This window comes from Pseudoliparis swirei, chromosome 5 (assembly GCF_029220125.1).
Source record: "Pseudoliparis swirei isolate HS2019 ecotype Mariana Trench chromosome 5, NWPU_hadal_v1, whole genome shotgun sequence".
Lineage (NCBI taxonomy): Eukaryota > Metazoa > Chordata > Actinopteri > Perciformes > Liparidae > Pseudoliparis > Pseudoliparis swirei.
In genome coordinates, this window is record NC_079392.1 from 1724057 (window position 1) to 1742424 (window position 18368).

Consider the following 18368-nt stretch of genomic DNA (forward strand, 5'->3'; position numbering starts at 1 on the left):
ACAACAAGAGACAATAGGTTAAATTAAAAGAATAAACATGTATGTCTTTTCAGTTAAGGTGCGTTCACTTGCAGCGTGGAAAAATGTGCGAGTATGAAAGAGCGTATGCCGGCTTATATTTAGAGCGACGATCTTCATCCAGGTGAATTCCTCTCCTCTTGAACCTCTAATAACCCAACAGTGTGTGGGGTGACTCACTCCAGGAAGCTGGTGATGTAATCGCGGCTGCAGGCGGACCAGATGAAGGGGTTGGTCTTCATGGTGATGTGGTCGGCCATCAGCTTGGCGGTCTCCTGGCTGCGCGGCCCACAGGCGTTGCCCATGCCGTCGTGGTTCATCCCAAACCTGAAGCCGGAGGAGCCGGAGACGCCGAGTCGGTTAGTGGAAGAAATCACGGCAAACCAACACCAACAGGACGGACGCCTGGGTGGTAAATATGATTATTGACTTTTAAAGTGGCAGATTTGCGAGCATTACTTCAGACTCCAGTTGGATGTGTGTTATTGTATTGTTATTGTTGTCCTCTGTGTGTTATTGTGTTGTATGGTTGTTGTTTTCCTCTGTGTGTTATTGTTGTTGTTGTTGTTGTTGTTGTCCTCACGTGTGTCCGATCTCGTGGGCGATGGTGAAGGCCGTTCCCAGGCCGATGTCCTCGTTGATGCTGCAGCTCCGCTCGGGCTCACACATCCCTCCCACAGGAGCCAGACCTGCCTCACACACACACACACACACACATAAGAATATATATATATATATATATATATACAGACTTTCCTCGAAGTCATGCTTAATTTGTATCTTCTATCCTCACTTTGGGCTGAACCGTCAAATTGTGAGGGTTCAGACTTGGTTTGAGGGTGTGTGTGTGTGTGTGTGTATGGGTTGAGGTTTGGCATTCACTCCTGAGGGTCACGTTCAGGCTCGAGGCTTTGCTTTATGTCAGCAGTGAGTACAGTAAGTACAGTGTATGTAAAGTACAAGTGTGTGTGTGTGTGTGTGTGTGTGTGTACCTAGGGTTTCACAGGGCTTGTTCTTCTGAATGCAGATGTCGTACCTGCAGACGAGATGGAGAATCAACCAGGCTGTTAATAACCAATAATAAACCATACGCTCACACTCACACACACACACACACAAGCAGAGGCAGCGCCACCTACAGACGTAATTACACTTACACATGCAAACACGTACACACACACTGGTCAGACGGACAGATATAGATTTAAAAAGAACAAAAGCAGGAGATCGCGGACGCGTCATTTTCACTCTTCTGTTCGTCGTAAAGAAACACAAGTTGTCCTTGGGACTCCTGAGGGACTCCGTGTACCGGTGACTTTTCAGTACACCCTTACACAGACTCCTGAGGGACTCCGTGTACCGGTAACTCTTTAATTCACCCTTAGCAGACTCCTGAGGGACTCCGTGTACCGGTGACTTTTCAGTACACCCTTACACAGACTCCTGAGGGACTCCGTGTACCGGTAACTCTTCTTGCAAAAAATAAATAAATGATTTCATGGACGAATTTTGGTTCTTCGATATTCGTCATTTCAGTTTAAAAAGACTCCACGTCGGGTGCGGACACATTTACCCGTCACAGCCTCCCCATATCTTTCTTTTTCTCTCGCTCTTCTCTCGGCTGCCTCGGCTCTCGTCACATCGGGACGAGATACAACCCGAGTCTCTCGGACTTGGCTTAATAAAAAAAGAACCGGTGAGGATAGAGGCTGGGAATGTTGGATTCAGCTTAAAGGAAACACCGTTTTAACCCTTTCATGACATTGCAGGGTTCGGGTAAAACAACGTCTTCATTATTAAATGACCTTTATATCTACATGAAGAAAGCTCCAGAACAGAGTCACAGTTTGTTGAACGTCTTCCTCCGGGGAGAGGAAGGCCTGTTGGCGCTCTGACCTGGTGATGAGCACCGCGGTGTCGTGGTGAGCGATGCCGTTGTCTGGGATGGCGTTACCGGAGCTGCTCCGGTGCTGGATGTTCTTCTGCCACTTACAGAAGCTGTCCAGAGACTTGCCTGCGTGGTGGTTGACCTCCAGGGTCGGCTTGAGAAGAGACAAAAGGAGAGGAAATACAGTCAAAAGCTAATATATGTATTTAAATCTTAGAACACGACACAAGGTTACAACTGAAGTAAACACACTTAATTCAACGTTATGAGGTTATCCCAGTGTGAGAGGTCCAAGGGGAGATTACAACAGCGTCGGAAATACACAAGGAAAAAAAAAAAAATGCCCCTAAGAAATATAATGATGTCACGAGGAGGGGCAGAAAATGCCCCATAATTTAGATAATTTAATAGTGTTTTGTTTTTGTTCTGTGTGGCCTATCTGTACACACAAAAATAATCAATAAATATTATTTTACATATATAAAAAAATAAAGAAATAACTTATAATTGTGAATAGTTGTTAAAAAAAATATAATAACAATAAATAACCACAAAGAAATAAGAATACATTTGAATCCGATTGTCTGATTTATGTTTTCTGTTTGTTTTTTGTTCAAAAAATCTAAGAAATCACTTTGAATCTGTAGACTACTGCCTAATAATGTTATTATTGCCTTATAGTCTTATTATTGCCTTATAGTCTTATTATTGATATCTTTATGACAATTGCTCATATACTGTGAGCCTAAATAAGTATATTTATTATTTTTGAACACAGGTTAAATGTTATTTCACAAGTTTCAAAATGTGGGGGAACGGACAAGACACTTCACCCCTAACTGGTCCTGAGGCTGAGCCATCGCCTGTGAATGGGTGTGAATGGGACTCCTGATGGGCAGGTGGCACCCTGCATGGTAGCCTCTGGCTGTATCAATGCTAACATGTCTATTTACCATTTAACACTTCATTACAAATAAACACATTTAGAGATACATGGATAGAAACTTCATTGGACACGTTTATGTTATGCATGGTGAGGAAAGCTTTCTAAACATTGGTTTCCAGACTTTTTAAAAAAAGCTCAAGAAGCCTCCCTGCAGGAATAGGCTGAAAGCGCTTTCTAGTACTATGGGAGTGCAGAGGGGAGGAGGAGGAGGAGGAGGAGGAGGAGGGAGGGTTCTCTGCCGGCCACAGCTGGCGAGAACTCGTAACCCAGGAATGCGTGTGGTGACATAACTAGTAATTGTCTCATTTCTGGGCCGGCTGCTGGCCCGGCTTTATTTTCCAGGGGCAGCTCGCCGGGTTCCAGAGACCTGGAGACCGGCAGCAGAACCTCCTCCGAAACCCGTCCCGACTTCAACCCCCATGGTCCGTAGAGAATGAAGACTGACAATAACACTTCCCACCGCTAATGATCCCGACGTTTAATTCTTCACTGACGAACAAACACGTCCAAGATGTGAATTATGGGGCTAATTTTGAGGCGGTATGAATCATAAATGTTTCCCTAATGAGACAGCCGGTAGGAAACCCCAAAGCCCACAATGCAATACTCCTTTAACTCTGCAGGATTCATGGGTCACATTGCTGGAAGCACAAACACACGTCGTCTCACCGCATGCAGCGGCACGGCGGGCTACTGGGCCAGAGACTCGTAGCCAGATGGCCCGGTGACCTCCGGCTGGTAAGGTCATGCACTTTCTTTAAGAGCCAACCCCTCTGTCCTGTGGGGAGGTTGTGGGTTCTAATTCTGCACGATGCAACCTGCACTCACTCACTTATAGGACGAGTCGACGGGAATGCCAACGATTCTATGCACAGCGCTACTTTGAGCTACATGCTAACTCTAGCATGCTATTTGAGTGTTAGCGTGCTAATTAGCACTGAGCACATAGCACAGATAGTTGTGCGGATGTTTAGCCGCTAGAGAGCAGATACTGTATCTACACGACCGGTCAAACGTTTTAGAACACCTCAATGTCTCCAGTTATTATTGTGATGTAAACACAGTTTAATTTCTCTATGTTCTCTGAATTAAAACATAGAACTAATAAACAATTGGAGGTAAAACTAATAAATCATGGAATTGTTTTGTTGAACAAAATGTCCTCTACATGTTGGACACCTTTAGCAGGTGTAACAGCCGAAATCTCTCTAATACCACACGTCCACCTTTACTCATGTCCACCTTTACTCATGTCTACATTTCCTCACTCCTCCCCCTTTTGTCTCTTTCAACACATCCACAATGTATAAAGACGGACGTCCCTGGAGCCAATCACGTGATGGGGTCCGAAGGGGACCGAGGGCTTACCTGGTCCTCCATGAGCAGGATGAGCCGCGTCACTACAACGTGGACCACGTTCCCCAGGCTAGAATCCTGGAACAGTTTGGCAACCTGACCTCCAGGGAAACAAGAAAAGACCAGTCTTAAAAACAGCTGATGCAGCAGTTACACCAGAGCTCAGAGGACAGGTCCACACTGAACCGTCATCAGAGAAGGAAAGATAAAGATGAAAGGCTTTCAAATGTATGAAAAACTACTAAATGAAAGAGCTGAGTCAGCATTTTTATGTCACGACTTTTGGCTCACGCCTCAGATTGTCACCAGAACTCTGAATCAATGTTTGTGCTTTTAGGAACTTTCTTGCGTCTCGACAAAGATTAATTTGTAAGCCAAAGCCAAATTAGAACAATTCATCTCCAAGGCGGATCAGTCTGAGGAACTTGAAGTAGATGTTGAGTTCAGGGCACCGCGGCTACCGGCGCTCATCACATCATTACAGCTGAAGCACCGACATCCAGATCTTGATCTGAGCCACAGCACCAAAGAGAAGCTGCTGGTTTCTGCAACAGCTGGTAACCCGTCATTAGGTACACTCCTCACACACGTGTGTGTGTGTGTGTGTTTAATGTGATAAACTGTGTGTGAAAAGATCCTCAGTGACACTGAGCTCCTCTCTCCTCTTTCCTCTCTCCTTATGGATGAATGTTCATCTCTCCATCACATGTTACTAACTCTGCTTTCTCCCCGGAGTCCTTGTGACTTCACGTCTCATGGTGTCATCGGACCCTATGAGACGGCATAGATCCTATCTGCTGATGGATCATCGAGGTCTGGGTCGTGGAATATGCCTACTATGAACTATTCATACACTCTGTCATATTCATTGAATGTATTTTAACTCTAAATCTGTCCTTCTGGTCACATGACATCTATTGTTCTGTCCATCCTGGAGAGGGATCCTCCTCTGTTGCTCTCCTCCAGGTTTCTTCCCTTTTTTTCCCCCTGAAGGGTTATTTGGGAGTTTTTCCTGGTCCGATGCGAGGTTTTGGGGCAGGGATGTCTATGTGTACAGATTGTAAAGCACTCCGAGACAAATTTGTAATTTGTGAAATTGGGCTATACAAATAAACTGAATTGAATTGAAATTGACAAGAAACAGGGCAGGTGATGACACACAGCCCTACCCCCCCCCCCCCCCCATGGGGGCTTCCTGCTGGGAGGAATCCAAAAAGCTCTCCAGAGCTTCACGACATGACATAAACATAAATAGTATTTCTACTTAATTTGGGTTTTTTTCCTCATATTTCTTACCATTCCTCGGCGTCTCAGTCGACCTTTCTAGAAACCAAACCCTGACCGACTGTTAGGAAAACTCCACTTTGGCGTAAAGATTTTCATAAATTAGAATTGTATTCCTTAAAAAATAACTCCCAAAACCTATTTGTTGTTGTTGCAAATACATCTTTTGTTGTGAAACTTACAATATTCATGACGGCCAGGATGTACTGCTCGATGTCGCGGCGGCCGTGGTAGCCCACCATCATCTTGTCGGCCACCACCAGCGTCTCCACGTAGCGCTCGCGGCTAACAGAGCGCTTCAGGGGCAGCTGGCCGCGGCCCACGTGGTGCGGCGGCGTCTTCAGGGTCCGCTGCCACCACGACGCGCCCTTCATCGGCTTCTCGTCTGGGGCGAGAACACGGGGACTCAGAGTAGACGGAGGAAGAACCCCAAAGATCCAACATAGGTATCCAGGGTTCATCCACATGACCAATGAACAGGTTCATCCACATGGTGACCAATGAACAGGTTCATCCACATGGTGACCAATGAACAGGTTCATCCTCATGACCAATGAACAGGGTTCATCCACATGACCAATGAACAGGTTCATCCACATGACCAATGAACAGGTTCATCCTCATGACCAATGAACAGGGTTCATCCACATGACCAATGAACAGGGTTCATCCACATGACCAATGAACAGGTTCATCCACATGACCAATGAACAGGTTCATCCACATGGTGACCAATGAACAGGTTCATCCACATGACCAATGAACAGGTTCATCCACATGACCAATGAACAGGTTCATCCACATGACCAATGAACAGGTTCATCCACATGACCAATGAACAGGTTCATTCTCATGACCAATGAACAGGTTCATCCACATGACCAATGAACAGGTTCATCCACATGACCAATGAACAGGTTCATCCACATGGTGACCAATGAACAGGTTCATCCTCATGACCAATGAACAGGTTCATCCACATGACCAATGAACAGGTTCATCCACATGACCAATGAACAGGTTCATCCACATGACCAATGAACAGGTTCATCCTCATGACCAATGAACAGGTTCATCCACATGACCAATGAACAGGTTCATCCACATGACCAATGAACAGGTTCATCCACATGACCAATGAACAGGTTCATCCACATGACCAATGAACAGGTTCATCCATGACCAATGAACAGGTTCATCTCATGACCAATGAACAGGTTCATCCACATGACCAATGAACAGGTTCATCCACATGACCAATGAACAGGTTCATCCACATGACCAATGAACAGGTTCATCCACATGACCAATGAACAGGTTCATCCTCATGACCAATGAACAGGTTCATCCACATGACCAATGAACAGGTTCATCCACATGACCAATGAACAGGTTCATCCACATGACCAATGAACAGGTTCATCCACATGACCAATGAACAGGTTCATTCTCATGACCAATGAACAGGTTCATCCACATGACCAATGAACAGGTTCATCCACATGACCAATGAACAGGTTCATCCACATGACCAATGAACAGGTTCATTCTCGTGACCAATGAACAGCAGGGCTCCAGACTGCGACCAAATGGTCGCATTTTGCGCCTAAAATTAGACACAGTGCGAGTAAATTTTTCATCAACTCGCGCATGCGCGACCAGTAAATTAGCAGATTTCTTTTTTTTGTTATTAAATATTTTTGTTGTTTACAAACTTGTTCTACACTTCAGCCCACTATAGTTAGCGGTAATGCCTGAATGACTGGTTTGCTAACCGACATTAACTCCAGAAGAAGAAGAAAGGAGACGAAAACCGAAGAAGAAGAAGGCTGGCCTGTGTGTGAGAGGGGCTAATGTGTGAAAAGAGGCGCACCGCAACGGAGACGCAACGAGGCGAGGGCCGCAGAGTGAGAGGTCCACGAGGATCCTCACCACCGAGCGGCGTCCCGTCCCCGAGTTGAATCTCTGGGTCGACTCAGCCGACTCTCACATGTCTGCCCTACAGACTGATGCTCACGGTAAACACATTCGATCGAGCGCGAGATTTTGATAACGTTAGCGGAAGGATTTAAGTGACAACATCCGGTTTTGCAAAGTTAGCGGAAAGAACCACGTGAAACAACATCCGTTTATCAAAATAAGATGTCGACAAATCATACACTAGCATATAAAAGTAAACAATGAACTGATTTTGTATCTTTATAGATAGTTTCTGAGATTTAGCTTAAATTATGCTAACATTAAAACATTGTTACTGTACCAAGGAAGAGTTTATAAAAATTAGTCAGTCTTTTGTATGTTAAGAAAAGTCCTGTATATAGATTTCCCCAAGAGTTCCAGGAAATGAATGATGCAGATGTGTTCCATACATATCTGAAATCCCCGACAATAGCAATCAAACAATTTTAATGTATCAATTAGGAAATTTTTCAAAGTAAAAGTTCTAAATGTTTAAAGAAATCGGTAATTTCTTTAATGTTTGAGTTGCTTTATATATGTATTTCCTCATAGTCCTAGGCAATAATGCTACACAATAAATAGAATGCTTCAATCAACACCGTGATCGGTGATTGGTATTATCGGATCGGCAGATACTGATTTCAGTGATCGGTGATCGGTATTATCGGTGATCGGCAGATACTGATTTCAGTGATCGGTGATCGGTATTATCGGTGATCGGCAGATACTGATTTCAGTGATCGTGATCGGCACCAAAAACCTGATCGGTGCATCTCTAGAAACCAACAAATGTTTTGATTGGCCACATCGAAGTGCAACATGCACATGCTCAAGGTATGTTTTCTCTTCAAATATGTTTAAACTCAATACAGTAACTTCTGAAGAGTTCTCTGTTGTGAATGTTTTGCAGTTCATGAAGGCAAACAGGCATAAGATTGTATATTGTCAAATTATTTATCAGTAATACAGTAAAAATGATGGGAAAACTTTGTAAGTCGATTTATAGTGTGTCAGGGTTTTTCCTGCAGAGAAAATTTGGGCGCCTAAGCCGTTTTCCCGAGCGCCTATGACAAATCCCGAGCGCCTAAGGCAAAAAAAAAGTCTGCGTTGAAAAAACAAAAAACAACTGTGTTCATCAGGTTCATGTCAGCGAATATGTTCTCAATAGTATGTTTCAAGGAGGTGTGCTCACAGCTGCTGATCACGCACTCAATAGCTCGACTGCATGAATAGAAGGTGCGCGCGTAGCGCGCAAAAAAAATTTTTGGGACCACCCAAGACCCATTTTGACCCAGGAAAAAGTGCGCCCCTAAATTTTCTGCTTGCGCCCCTAACATTTTAAGTTAGGAGCGACTGTGCTCCTAGTTAAAAAAGTTAGTCTGGAGCCCTGAACAGGTTCATCCACATGAGCAATGAACAGGTTCATCCACATGACCAATGAACAGGTTCATCCTCATGACCAATGAACAGGGTTCATCCACATGAGCAATGAACAGATTCATCCACATGACCAATGAACAGGGTTCATCCACATGACCAATGAACAGGGTTCATCCACATGACCAATGAACAGGTTCATCACATGACCAATGAACAGGTTCATCCTCATGACCAATGAACAGGTTCATCTACATGACCAATGAACAGGGTTCATCCTCATGACCAATGAACAGGTTCATCCTCATGACCAATGAACAGGTTCATCCTCATGACCAATGAACAGGTTCATCCACATGACCAATGAACAGGTTCATCTACATGACCAATGAACAGGTTCATCCTCATGACCAATGAACAGGTTCATCTACATGACCAATGAACAGGTTCATCCACATGACCAATGAACAGGTTCATCCACATGACCAATGAACAGGGTTCATCCACATGGGGACCAGTGGGTTTCCAGGACTTTTAAAACTTTCTTTTGTTTTCAGGACTTTTTAAGGCCTGGAAATAACCATTTTACGAATTCCAGAACTTTTTCCAGGTTTTCCATGACCGTACGAAACCTGCAACCCGACTCAGTCACAGCCAATCACAACTGGTAACTGGGACACAACCACAAGCTGCTGGCCACTATGCCAATAAACCAGGGACTTTTTGTTAACTCCTCCAGTATGGACCAAAACTGCTGCTCCTTAAAAAAAGACGACCAGAATAATCTGTCCTCTCACCAGTGACTCCACAGGATTGACCCTTGTACTGGTGGCGGAGCGACGAACGCTTGTAAACCACATGGGGGCGCCCCTCGGCTCTCCGCCCCCTCTCCGCCCCGGTCTGGTTATCTGGAGAGACAAGGGGTTCAATCAGGTACTCCTCTCCCCCTGCAACTATCACCCCCTGCTGCAGAGAGACAGAGACGTAGAACAGAACAGAAGAGGATGGAATGACAGGAATCATTGCTTTCATCAGTCAACAGCATCACAGACGTCAACAGTACGCACATCTCTACTTTTTAGCACAGCCACGAATACAGATCATCCCACATGCTCCGGCAATGACACAACCAACATTAATTACTTGGCAAGAACAACGAGCAACAAAGCAGGCGGGGTGGGTTAAGGTGAGGAATCAGAGGCCAGACGGCTTCGAGCCGACCTCTAGCTCTCGAGGCCGCAGAGCTTGAGCTCAGCATTTTGTTTTGTTTGTTTGAGAGGACAAAAGTGTTCAGTATTGATCAGGAAGCTTCACCTTTGGAGAGAGTTTACTGCTACAGCTACGACAAAGCCCTCTCGCTTTCGATAACAACATAAACATGAACGCACCATGACACGCCACATGGCAGTGTGAGTGCAGTGACGAAAAAACACTCATTTCATGATTAGAGATAGTTTTATATGAGAGATACGAGCCGATGATGGTGATGGTCCCACGACAGAGGGTCCTCTGTGGGACCCCTCTGAGAGGAGGATCAGGGCCCCACAGAACACACACACACACTAGAGACTTGAACTCGCAGCCCGGTGAGGACCAGACTAGGAGGTGTTGTGTGGGGACACAATTGGCACGCACACACACACACACACACACACACAAACTTGAACTCACGGACCCGTGAGGACCTGACTAGGAGGTGTTACGAGGGGACACAATTGGCACGCACACACACACACACACACACACACAAACTTGAACTCACGGACCCGTGAGGACCTGACTAGGAGGTGTTACGAGGGGACACAATTGGCACGCACACACACACACACACACACACGTGAGAGCATGAAAGAGTGTGTGAGAGTGATACACTAGCACTTCCTTTGAAATGGGTTTGAATGTGCCGGAGCGTCTCGGCTCACTGCGGCGCTTTAATCTCTTAGCGTGGTTACCGACGCTCCGCCGGACTCGCCGCCCCCCCGCTGTGCTCGCCGCCCCCAAAATGATGCATCACAATGAAGTGATCCGGTTCAGAGATTCAGGGGGCGGGGCTAACTTTGATCTCTTAGTTTTGGGGCATTAACACACCGATTACTTGGTGAGAGTGGGACATTGACCACCTTGGAAAATACTTCAAACATACAGAAGATTAAAATGTCGACAGTTTGTTCTTTCTTCCAATAATCTGCTCTGTTGACCACAGTTCAGTTAATAACCTCCTACATGTCTAAGAGAGCATGCCAGAACATGATGCATTGAGGGTTAGGAGGTAGAGATGTTACCCTTCAAAAAAAGTTCGATGAGAAAACTGTATTAATCCCACTGAAAATTCATACATACCAGAAGATGCCGAAAAAACATGAGCATCAGAAAGATGACCAATCTAAATGTAAATAAACCTAAAGGTGTTCATTAAAAATCAAACTGCTGGAACCGACAACCGTGCCCTTAACGTCGGCGACGGTTACAGAGCCGAGGCCGAGCGCTGGTTTGGCATCCCCTTTGTGCCATTGGGTAGGACAACATGAACGTCTTCGAGGAGAGACTCGGAGACACTGCCAAGTATCAGAGTCATGGAGCATCACCTCTCTCTGTGATGACCACATTATGGAAGTTAAGGTGTAAACGTTATAATAAGTAGTTTGTTTGATACGCTCTGATCACGCCGCATCGTGATGGTTAAAACACGTTTTAAACTTTTAAACAGCGTTAAAGTCGCACCAACAACTCCTAAACCGTCTTCACTGTTGAATCTTTCCCACTGTTCCCACTCCAGTAAGTCACAGTAACGGTGAATTCTTATTAATGTCTTCTTGATCGTAAAGTGCTGGTGAAAATGTGTAAATCTGAAGTAGTTGCACAATTATATTAAATGTCCTCTTCCTATGAGATTAAGAATCAAGATTCAAGGTTTTGTTTTCCATGTGTGCCTCTAGAGCAGCGGTCCAGACACATGGTCAACAGTTATTAGAAATAACACTATAATGAGAAAGAAAAAAATACAAAATATAAAGGAAAACACAATACAGAAGGTGGTAATATGTACAAGAACAATACAGGTACTCTATCTGTATAAGAAAAATAAATAAAGCACCTTTTTAAGATGAATTAGATCATTTCCTTTCAGGTAATCTTTTCCCTTTCTGAGGACCACGTTGGAGGGTTTTGTAAAATTAATAATGAATGTCTCCTGAATTGTGAAGTGAAAATGTGTAAATCTGAAGTAGTTGCAAATGATATTAAATCGACGTGTCCTCCTCCCCTTGAGCTACTACCTGTATCAGAAGTAAAGCACCTCTTGAGGATGAGTTTCCCTTTCTGAGGACCACGCTGTGGTCTGCATGAAGCCGAGTGCTCAGCTTTTATATGAACGTCATGCTTTTGATCCAGAAGTGGTGTTCCTGACCCCTCCTCTGCTGCCGCTGACCCCACCGAGTGGACATGACCTGCGGGTCAGGCTTACCAGGCCGTTGCAGTTGCTCAGGGCCACGTTGCTGGCGTGCGGCCGGTCCTGCAGGTGTCCGGCGTAGTGGCAGCGGGGCGAGTACGGGCGGCTCCAGGCCAGGCGGCCTTTCTTCCAGTACTCCACCCGGAACTGTCGCGACAGCAGGCCGCCCTGCAGCGTGAGGTTCAGCAGGAAGTTGTTGCGTGGCGTGGACAGCTGGTAGAAGAGCTGAGGGACGGGAGGAAGAGAGAGAGTTCAATAGAAGACTCATCAGAATGTAGAGGAGTCGAAAGATGGGGATAAGCAGGGTTCACTGCGTGTTGACCAACGCACAGTAGTGAGCAGTAAGAATATTGGAAGAAAATATATATATATACTTAATTATTACCTCGTATAACTTTTATTCCGTCTGTATATATTTTTATTGTATTTTTCTTACTTAAAAAAATATTTTAAAAATATCATTTTTTTCCAGATATATATATAAGAAGAAAAAAAAATTTAAGTCAGAAAAATACAATAAAAATATTAAATATATTAGTTTATTCTTTTAATTAAACTGTGTAAATAAACATATGAATATAAAATGTTCAGGACTTTTTCAAAACTTTTGGGATTTAATTTTTTGAAGGAATTTTCCAGGCCTGGAAATAAAAAGATTTTAAACTCCACGACTTTTCCCAGTTTTCCATGACCGTACGAACCCTGATTAAATGTAAGATCTATTATTTGTAAAGCATTACAGAGTCAGGCGGCCTCTCTTCGGTGCTGCGCCGCCTCCTTCTGGGGTGCTGCGGCGTGTCTCCGGCGTCCAGCGTCTCGCCATACCGGCCGAGAGTCGACAGGAAGGCAGCTGGAGGGGAAGAGATGAAGAAGAGATGAAGAAGAGGAGCGCTTGAAAAAACTAAATCAAAGTTTAATTAAGCAAGAAGGTACAAGAGGCCGTCCTGTATCGTCAATAGAGTACACCGACTCTCAACCAATCAGAAAGCTGGATTTGATCTACCCGTATTAGAACTTATATTGAAGCCCACATTTAAAAAGTTGGTGATTTAGAACCACGCGACGGGGCTGGTTCTGGACGGAGAGAGAAACCCACTTGGCGAGGAGAGGAAACTTTCAGAATTTCTGGTCCCGTTGCTGACGGGGTGCCTCCACGAGGCCAAGGGAACGTTGCCATGGCTACCCTGAAACTGTATACTTCCTGTCTGTGCCGAGGCCCGGCGGGGATTTATCACACACACACACACACACACACACACACACACACACACACACACAAACTTGAACTCACGGACCCGGTGAGGACCTGACTAGGAGGTGTTACGAGGGGACACAATTGGCACACACACACACACACACACACGTGAGAGCATGAAAGAGTGTGTGAGAGTGATACACTAGCACTTCCCTTTGAAATGGGTTTGAATGTGCCGGAGCGTCTCGGCTCACTGCGGCGCTTTAATCTCTTAGCGTGGTTACCGACGCTCCGCTGACTCGCCGCCCACAGTGCTGCCCCAAAATGATGCATCACAATGAAGTGATCCGGTTCAGAGATTCAGAAGGCGGGCTAACTTTGATCTCTAGTTTTGGGGCATTAACACACCGATTACTTGGTGAGAGTGGGACATTGACCACCTTGGAAAATACTTCAAACATACAGAAGATTAAAATGTCGACAGTTTGTTCTTTCTTCCAATAATCTGCTCTGTTGACCACAGTTCAGTTAATAACCTCCTACATGTCTAAGAGAGCATGCCAGAACATGATGCATTGAGGGTTAGGAGGTAGAGATGTTACCCTTCAAAAAAAGTTCGATGAGAAAACTGTATTAATCCCACTGAAAATTCATACATACCAGAAGATGCCGAAAAAACATGAGCATCAGAAAGATGACCAATCTAAATGTAAATAAACCTAAAGGTGTTCATTAAAAATCAAACTGCTGGAACCGACAACCGTGCCCTTAACGTCGGCGACGGTTACAGAGCCGAGGCCGAGCGCTGGTTTGGCATCCCCTTTGTGCCATTGGGTAGGACAACATGAACGTCTTCGAGGAGAGACTCGGAGACACTGCCAAGTATCAGAGTCATGGAGCATCACCTCTCTCTGTGATGACCACATTATGGAAGTTAAGGTGTAAACGTTATAATAAGTAGTTTGTTTGATACGCTCTGATCACGCCGCATCGTGATGGTTAAAACACGTTTTAAACTTTTAAACAGCGTTAAAGTCGCACCAACAACTCCTAAACCGTCTTCACTGTTGAATCTTTCCCACTGTTCCCACTCCAGTAAGTCACAGTAACGGTGAATTCTTATTAATGTCTTCTTGATCGTAAAGTGCTGGTGAAAATGTAAATCTGAAGTAGTTGCACAATTATATTAAATGTCCTCTTCCTATGAGATTAAGAATCAAGATTCAAGGTTTTGTTTTCCATGTGTGCCTCTAGAGCAGCGGTCCAGACACATGGTCAACAGTTATTAGAAATAACACTATAATGAGAAAGAAAAAAATACAAAATATAAAGGAAAACACAATACAGAAGGTGGTAATATGTACAAGAACAATACAGGTACTCTATCTGTATAAGAAAAATAAATAAAGCACCTTTTTAAGATGAATTAGATCATTTCCTTTCAGGTAATCTTTTCCCTTTCTGAGGACCACGTTGGAGGGTTTTGTAAAATTAATAATGAATGTCTCCTGAATTGTGAAGTGAAAATGTGTAAATCTGAAGTAGTTGCAAATGATATTAAATCGACGTGTCCTCCTCCCCTTGAGCTACTACCTGTATCAGAAGTAAAGCACCTCTTGAGGATGAGTTTCCCTTTCTGAGGACCACGCTGTGGTCTGCATGAAGCCGAGTGCTCAGCTTTTATATGAACGTCATGCTTTTGATCCAGAAGTGGTGTTCCTGACCCCTCCTCTGCTGCCGCTGACCCCACCGAGTGGACATGACCTGCGGGTCAGGCTTACCAGGCCGTTGCAGTTGCTCAGGGCCACGTTGCTGGCGTGCGGCCGGTCCTGCAGGTGTCCGGCGTAGTGGCAGCGGGGCGAGTACGGGCGGCTCCAGGCCAGGCGGCCTTTCTTCCAGTACTCCACCCGGAACTGTCGCGACAGCAGGCCGCCCTGCAGCGTGAGGTTCAGCAGGAAGTTGTTGCGTGGCGTGGACAGCTGGTAGAAGAGCTGAGGGACGGGAGGAAGAGAGAGAGTTCAATAGAAGACTCATCAGAATGTAGAGGAGTCGAAAGATGGGGATAAGCAGGGTTCACTGCGTGTTGACCAACGCACAGTAGTGAGCAGTAAGAATATTGGAAGAAAATATATATATATACTTAATTATTACCTCGTATAACTTTTATTCCGTCTGTATATATTTTTATTGTATTTTTCTTACTTAAAAAAATATTTTAAAAATATCATTTTTTTCCAGATATATATATAAGAAGAAAAAAAAATTTAAGTCAGAAAAATACAATAAAAATATTAAATATATTAGTTTATTCTTTTAATTAAACTGTGTAAATAAACATATGAATATAAAATGTTCAGGACTTTTTCAAAACTTTTGGGATTTAATTTTTTGAAGGAATTTTCCAGGCCTGGAAATAAAAAGATTTTAAACTCCACGACTTTTCCCAGTTTTCCATGACCGTACGAACCCTGATTAAATGTAAGATCTATTATTTGTAAAGCATTACAGAGTCAGGCGGCCCTCTCTTGATTCTGCGCGCCTCCTGGGGTCTAAGTGCTGCGTGTCTCCGTCAGCGTCGCCGTCGGCCCGGGTCCGACGCGCACCGGGATGGCGATGTCATACCGGCCGAGAGTCGACAGGAAGGCAGCTGGAGGGGAAGAGATGAAGAAGAGGAGCGCTTGAAAAAACTAAATCAAAGTTTAATTAAGCAAGAAGGTACAAGAGGCCGTCCTGTATCGTCAATAGAGTACACCGACTCTCAACCAATCAGAAAGCTGGATTTGATCTACCCGTATTAGAACTTATATTGAAGCCCACATTTAAAAAGTTGGTGATTTAGAACCACGCGACAGGGCTGGTTCTGGACGGAGAGAGAAACCCACTTGGCGAGGAGAGGAAACTTTCAGAATTTCTGGTCCCGTTGCTGACGGGGTGCCTCCACGAGGCCAAGGGAACGTTGCCATGGCTACCCTGAAACTGTATACTTCCTGTCTGTGCCGAGGCCCGGCGGGGATTTATCACACACACACACACACACACACACACACACACACACACACACACACACACACACACACACACACACACACACACACACACACACACACACACACACACACACACACACACACACACACACACACACAGCCAGCCAGCCAGCCAGCCAGCCAGCCAGCCAGCCAGCCAGCCAGCCAGCCAGCCAGCCAGCCAGACGGGGGGAAAGGTCCCCGGCAGAATGAGTCCAGTTCTCCTCAGAACCGCCTCTGGCTCGGTTGGTTGGAGCTCTTTTCTCCCACAGAGTAATTACCCAGAGTTCACAGCGGCCCGGTTCAGGCTGGCAGAACTCCGGACTGGGAACACATTTTATAGGCAGATAAAAACACTTGAACAAAACAGCGAAAGCACAATTAAAAACGCTGGTGAGGTTCTACGGGAGTTCTGACCCGGAGAGTTTACGACAACACAGACCTGGCTCTGAGTTCTACTCACGAGAACAACAACAATGACATGTACACAACAACAATGACATGTAAAGAACAACAATGACATGTAAAGAACAACAATGACATGTAAAAGTGTATATTCTTATTCTTATAAAGAACAACAATGGCCCAATGGACCAGGACCTCTTCAAAGGGTACCTGACTCAGCGGTTTTGGCCTTTTTCTATTTCACGTCAAATGTTCTTCTATCTGAATGTGTGAAAGGCGTCTCAAAGAACCTTTAAAAACATGGTTCTTTAAGAACCCTTCAAACCAGGGTTCTCTAAAGAACCATTTCCTTAAAGAGTTCTTCAAAGAACCTATAAAGGTGTCTCAAAGAACCTTCAACACATGCTTCTTTAAGGCACCATTTATGGTTCCACAAAGAACCTTTCAAACCAGGGTTCTTTAGAGAACCATGTCCTAAAAGAGTTCTTCAAAGAACCTGTAAAGGTGCCTCAAACTGAAGAATGGTTCTCCAGTAGGTGATGGTTCTTCGTAGAACCACAAAGCCTCTTAGAGAACCCTTTCAGAACCCTCATGGTTCTGTGTCCAGACCCTCACAAAGTGTCCTGAGCTTCTCATCTTTACTTCCTAACACCGGCTCAACTTCAGCCGTCCAGGAACTTTAAAGTCGTTATTTCTTCGTCGGACTCTTCTTCAGGAGCTCCGGAGCGTTTCCCTCGATGAGGAGTCGCTCGGCGAGACCGGAGAACCGCGCAGAGCGACTGAAGAGAGGCGATGATGAGGTAGAAGACAGAACTCGCCTCCGAGGAGCAGAGACCTCACAGAGTCCACCAGTGGAAACACGTCGAAGGGTTAAAGCGTGAAGAGAGGAAGAGTTTCAGAATAAGACTTTAGAGTTTTTATACCCGTTTTATAACGTTTATTCATTTATAAAGGGGATTATGACTGTTGCTACACATGCAATGTGATGATTGCTTCCCCCGTCTTCTTAACCCTGAGAGGATAGACTAGTCCACACGTTGGATAATTAACCCCTTGATGGAGTACGGTTAGACAATAGTGAAATATCTTCCTGGTCAGTGGAAATCGCGCTCGCTAAATTCAAACAGGAAGCTCTCCCTGACTAGAGAGATGTTCGATAACTCCGCCCCTCCCCCGACGTGGGTTCTGTTATCGGCCAAATGAAAATAGTTGAGAGGAAAATACTCTGGATGGAAAACGGTCCCTCCCTCCGGCCGGGACACGCCTTCATGGGGCGGCTCAGCTGAGGAAAGACTTCTAGGAGGAAGAGGAGGAGGAAGAGGGGTTGATGGTTCAGATCCAACCACAAGAGAGGGACACGGGGAAGGAGGCTCATCAGAGGCTATAATGTCTCCTCAGAAGCAGGAGGGAAGACACAGGCAAGCGTCTGTTTTTGGGGCCTTCACCAACTCCTGACAGAGATCTCT

General features: G+C 45.0%; 1 protein-coding gene across 2 annotated transcripts in view; it reads right to left on the reverse strand.

Annotated features, from left to right (window-relative positions):
- The window catches only part of adamts10 (ADAM metallopeptidase with thrombospondin type 1 motif, 10), a 48365-nt gene that overhangs the window by 20494 nt on the left and 9503 nt on the right, over nucleotides 1-18368 (reverse strand). Inside the window, exons 3-12 of one of the 2 annotated variants that reach the window (XM_056414940.1) lie at nucleotides 16059-16118; nucleotides 13017-13099; nucleotides 12292-12501; nucleotides 9626-9794; nucleotides 5675-5877; nucleotides 4221-4304; nucleotides 1915-2060; nucleotides 1011-1054; nucleotides 602-707; nucleotides 199-345 (exon numbers count right to left, since the gene is read on the reverse strand). In XM_056414940.1, the coding sequence (XP_056270915.1) occupies nucleotides 199-345; nucleotides 602-707; nucleotides 1011-1054; nucleotides 1915-2060; nucleotides 4221-4304; nucleotides 5675-5877; nucleotides 9626-9794; nucleotides 12292-12501; nucleotides 13017-13099; nucleotides 16059-16118 (1252 nt within the window). Of the gene's footprint in view, nucleotides 1-198; nucleotides 424-601; nucleotides 708-1010; nucleotides 1055-1914; nucleotides 2061-4220; nucleotides 4305-5674; nucleotides 5878-9625; nucleotides 9795-12291; nucleotides 12502-13016; nucleotides 13100-16058; nucleotides 16119-18368 lie in introns of those variants that run through there. The other variant, XM_056414939.1, reaches the window with a different exon arrangement.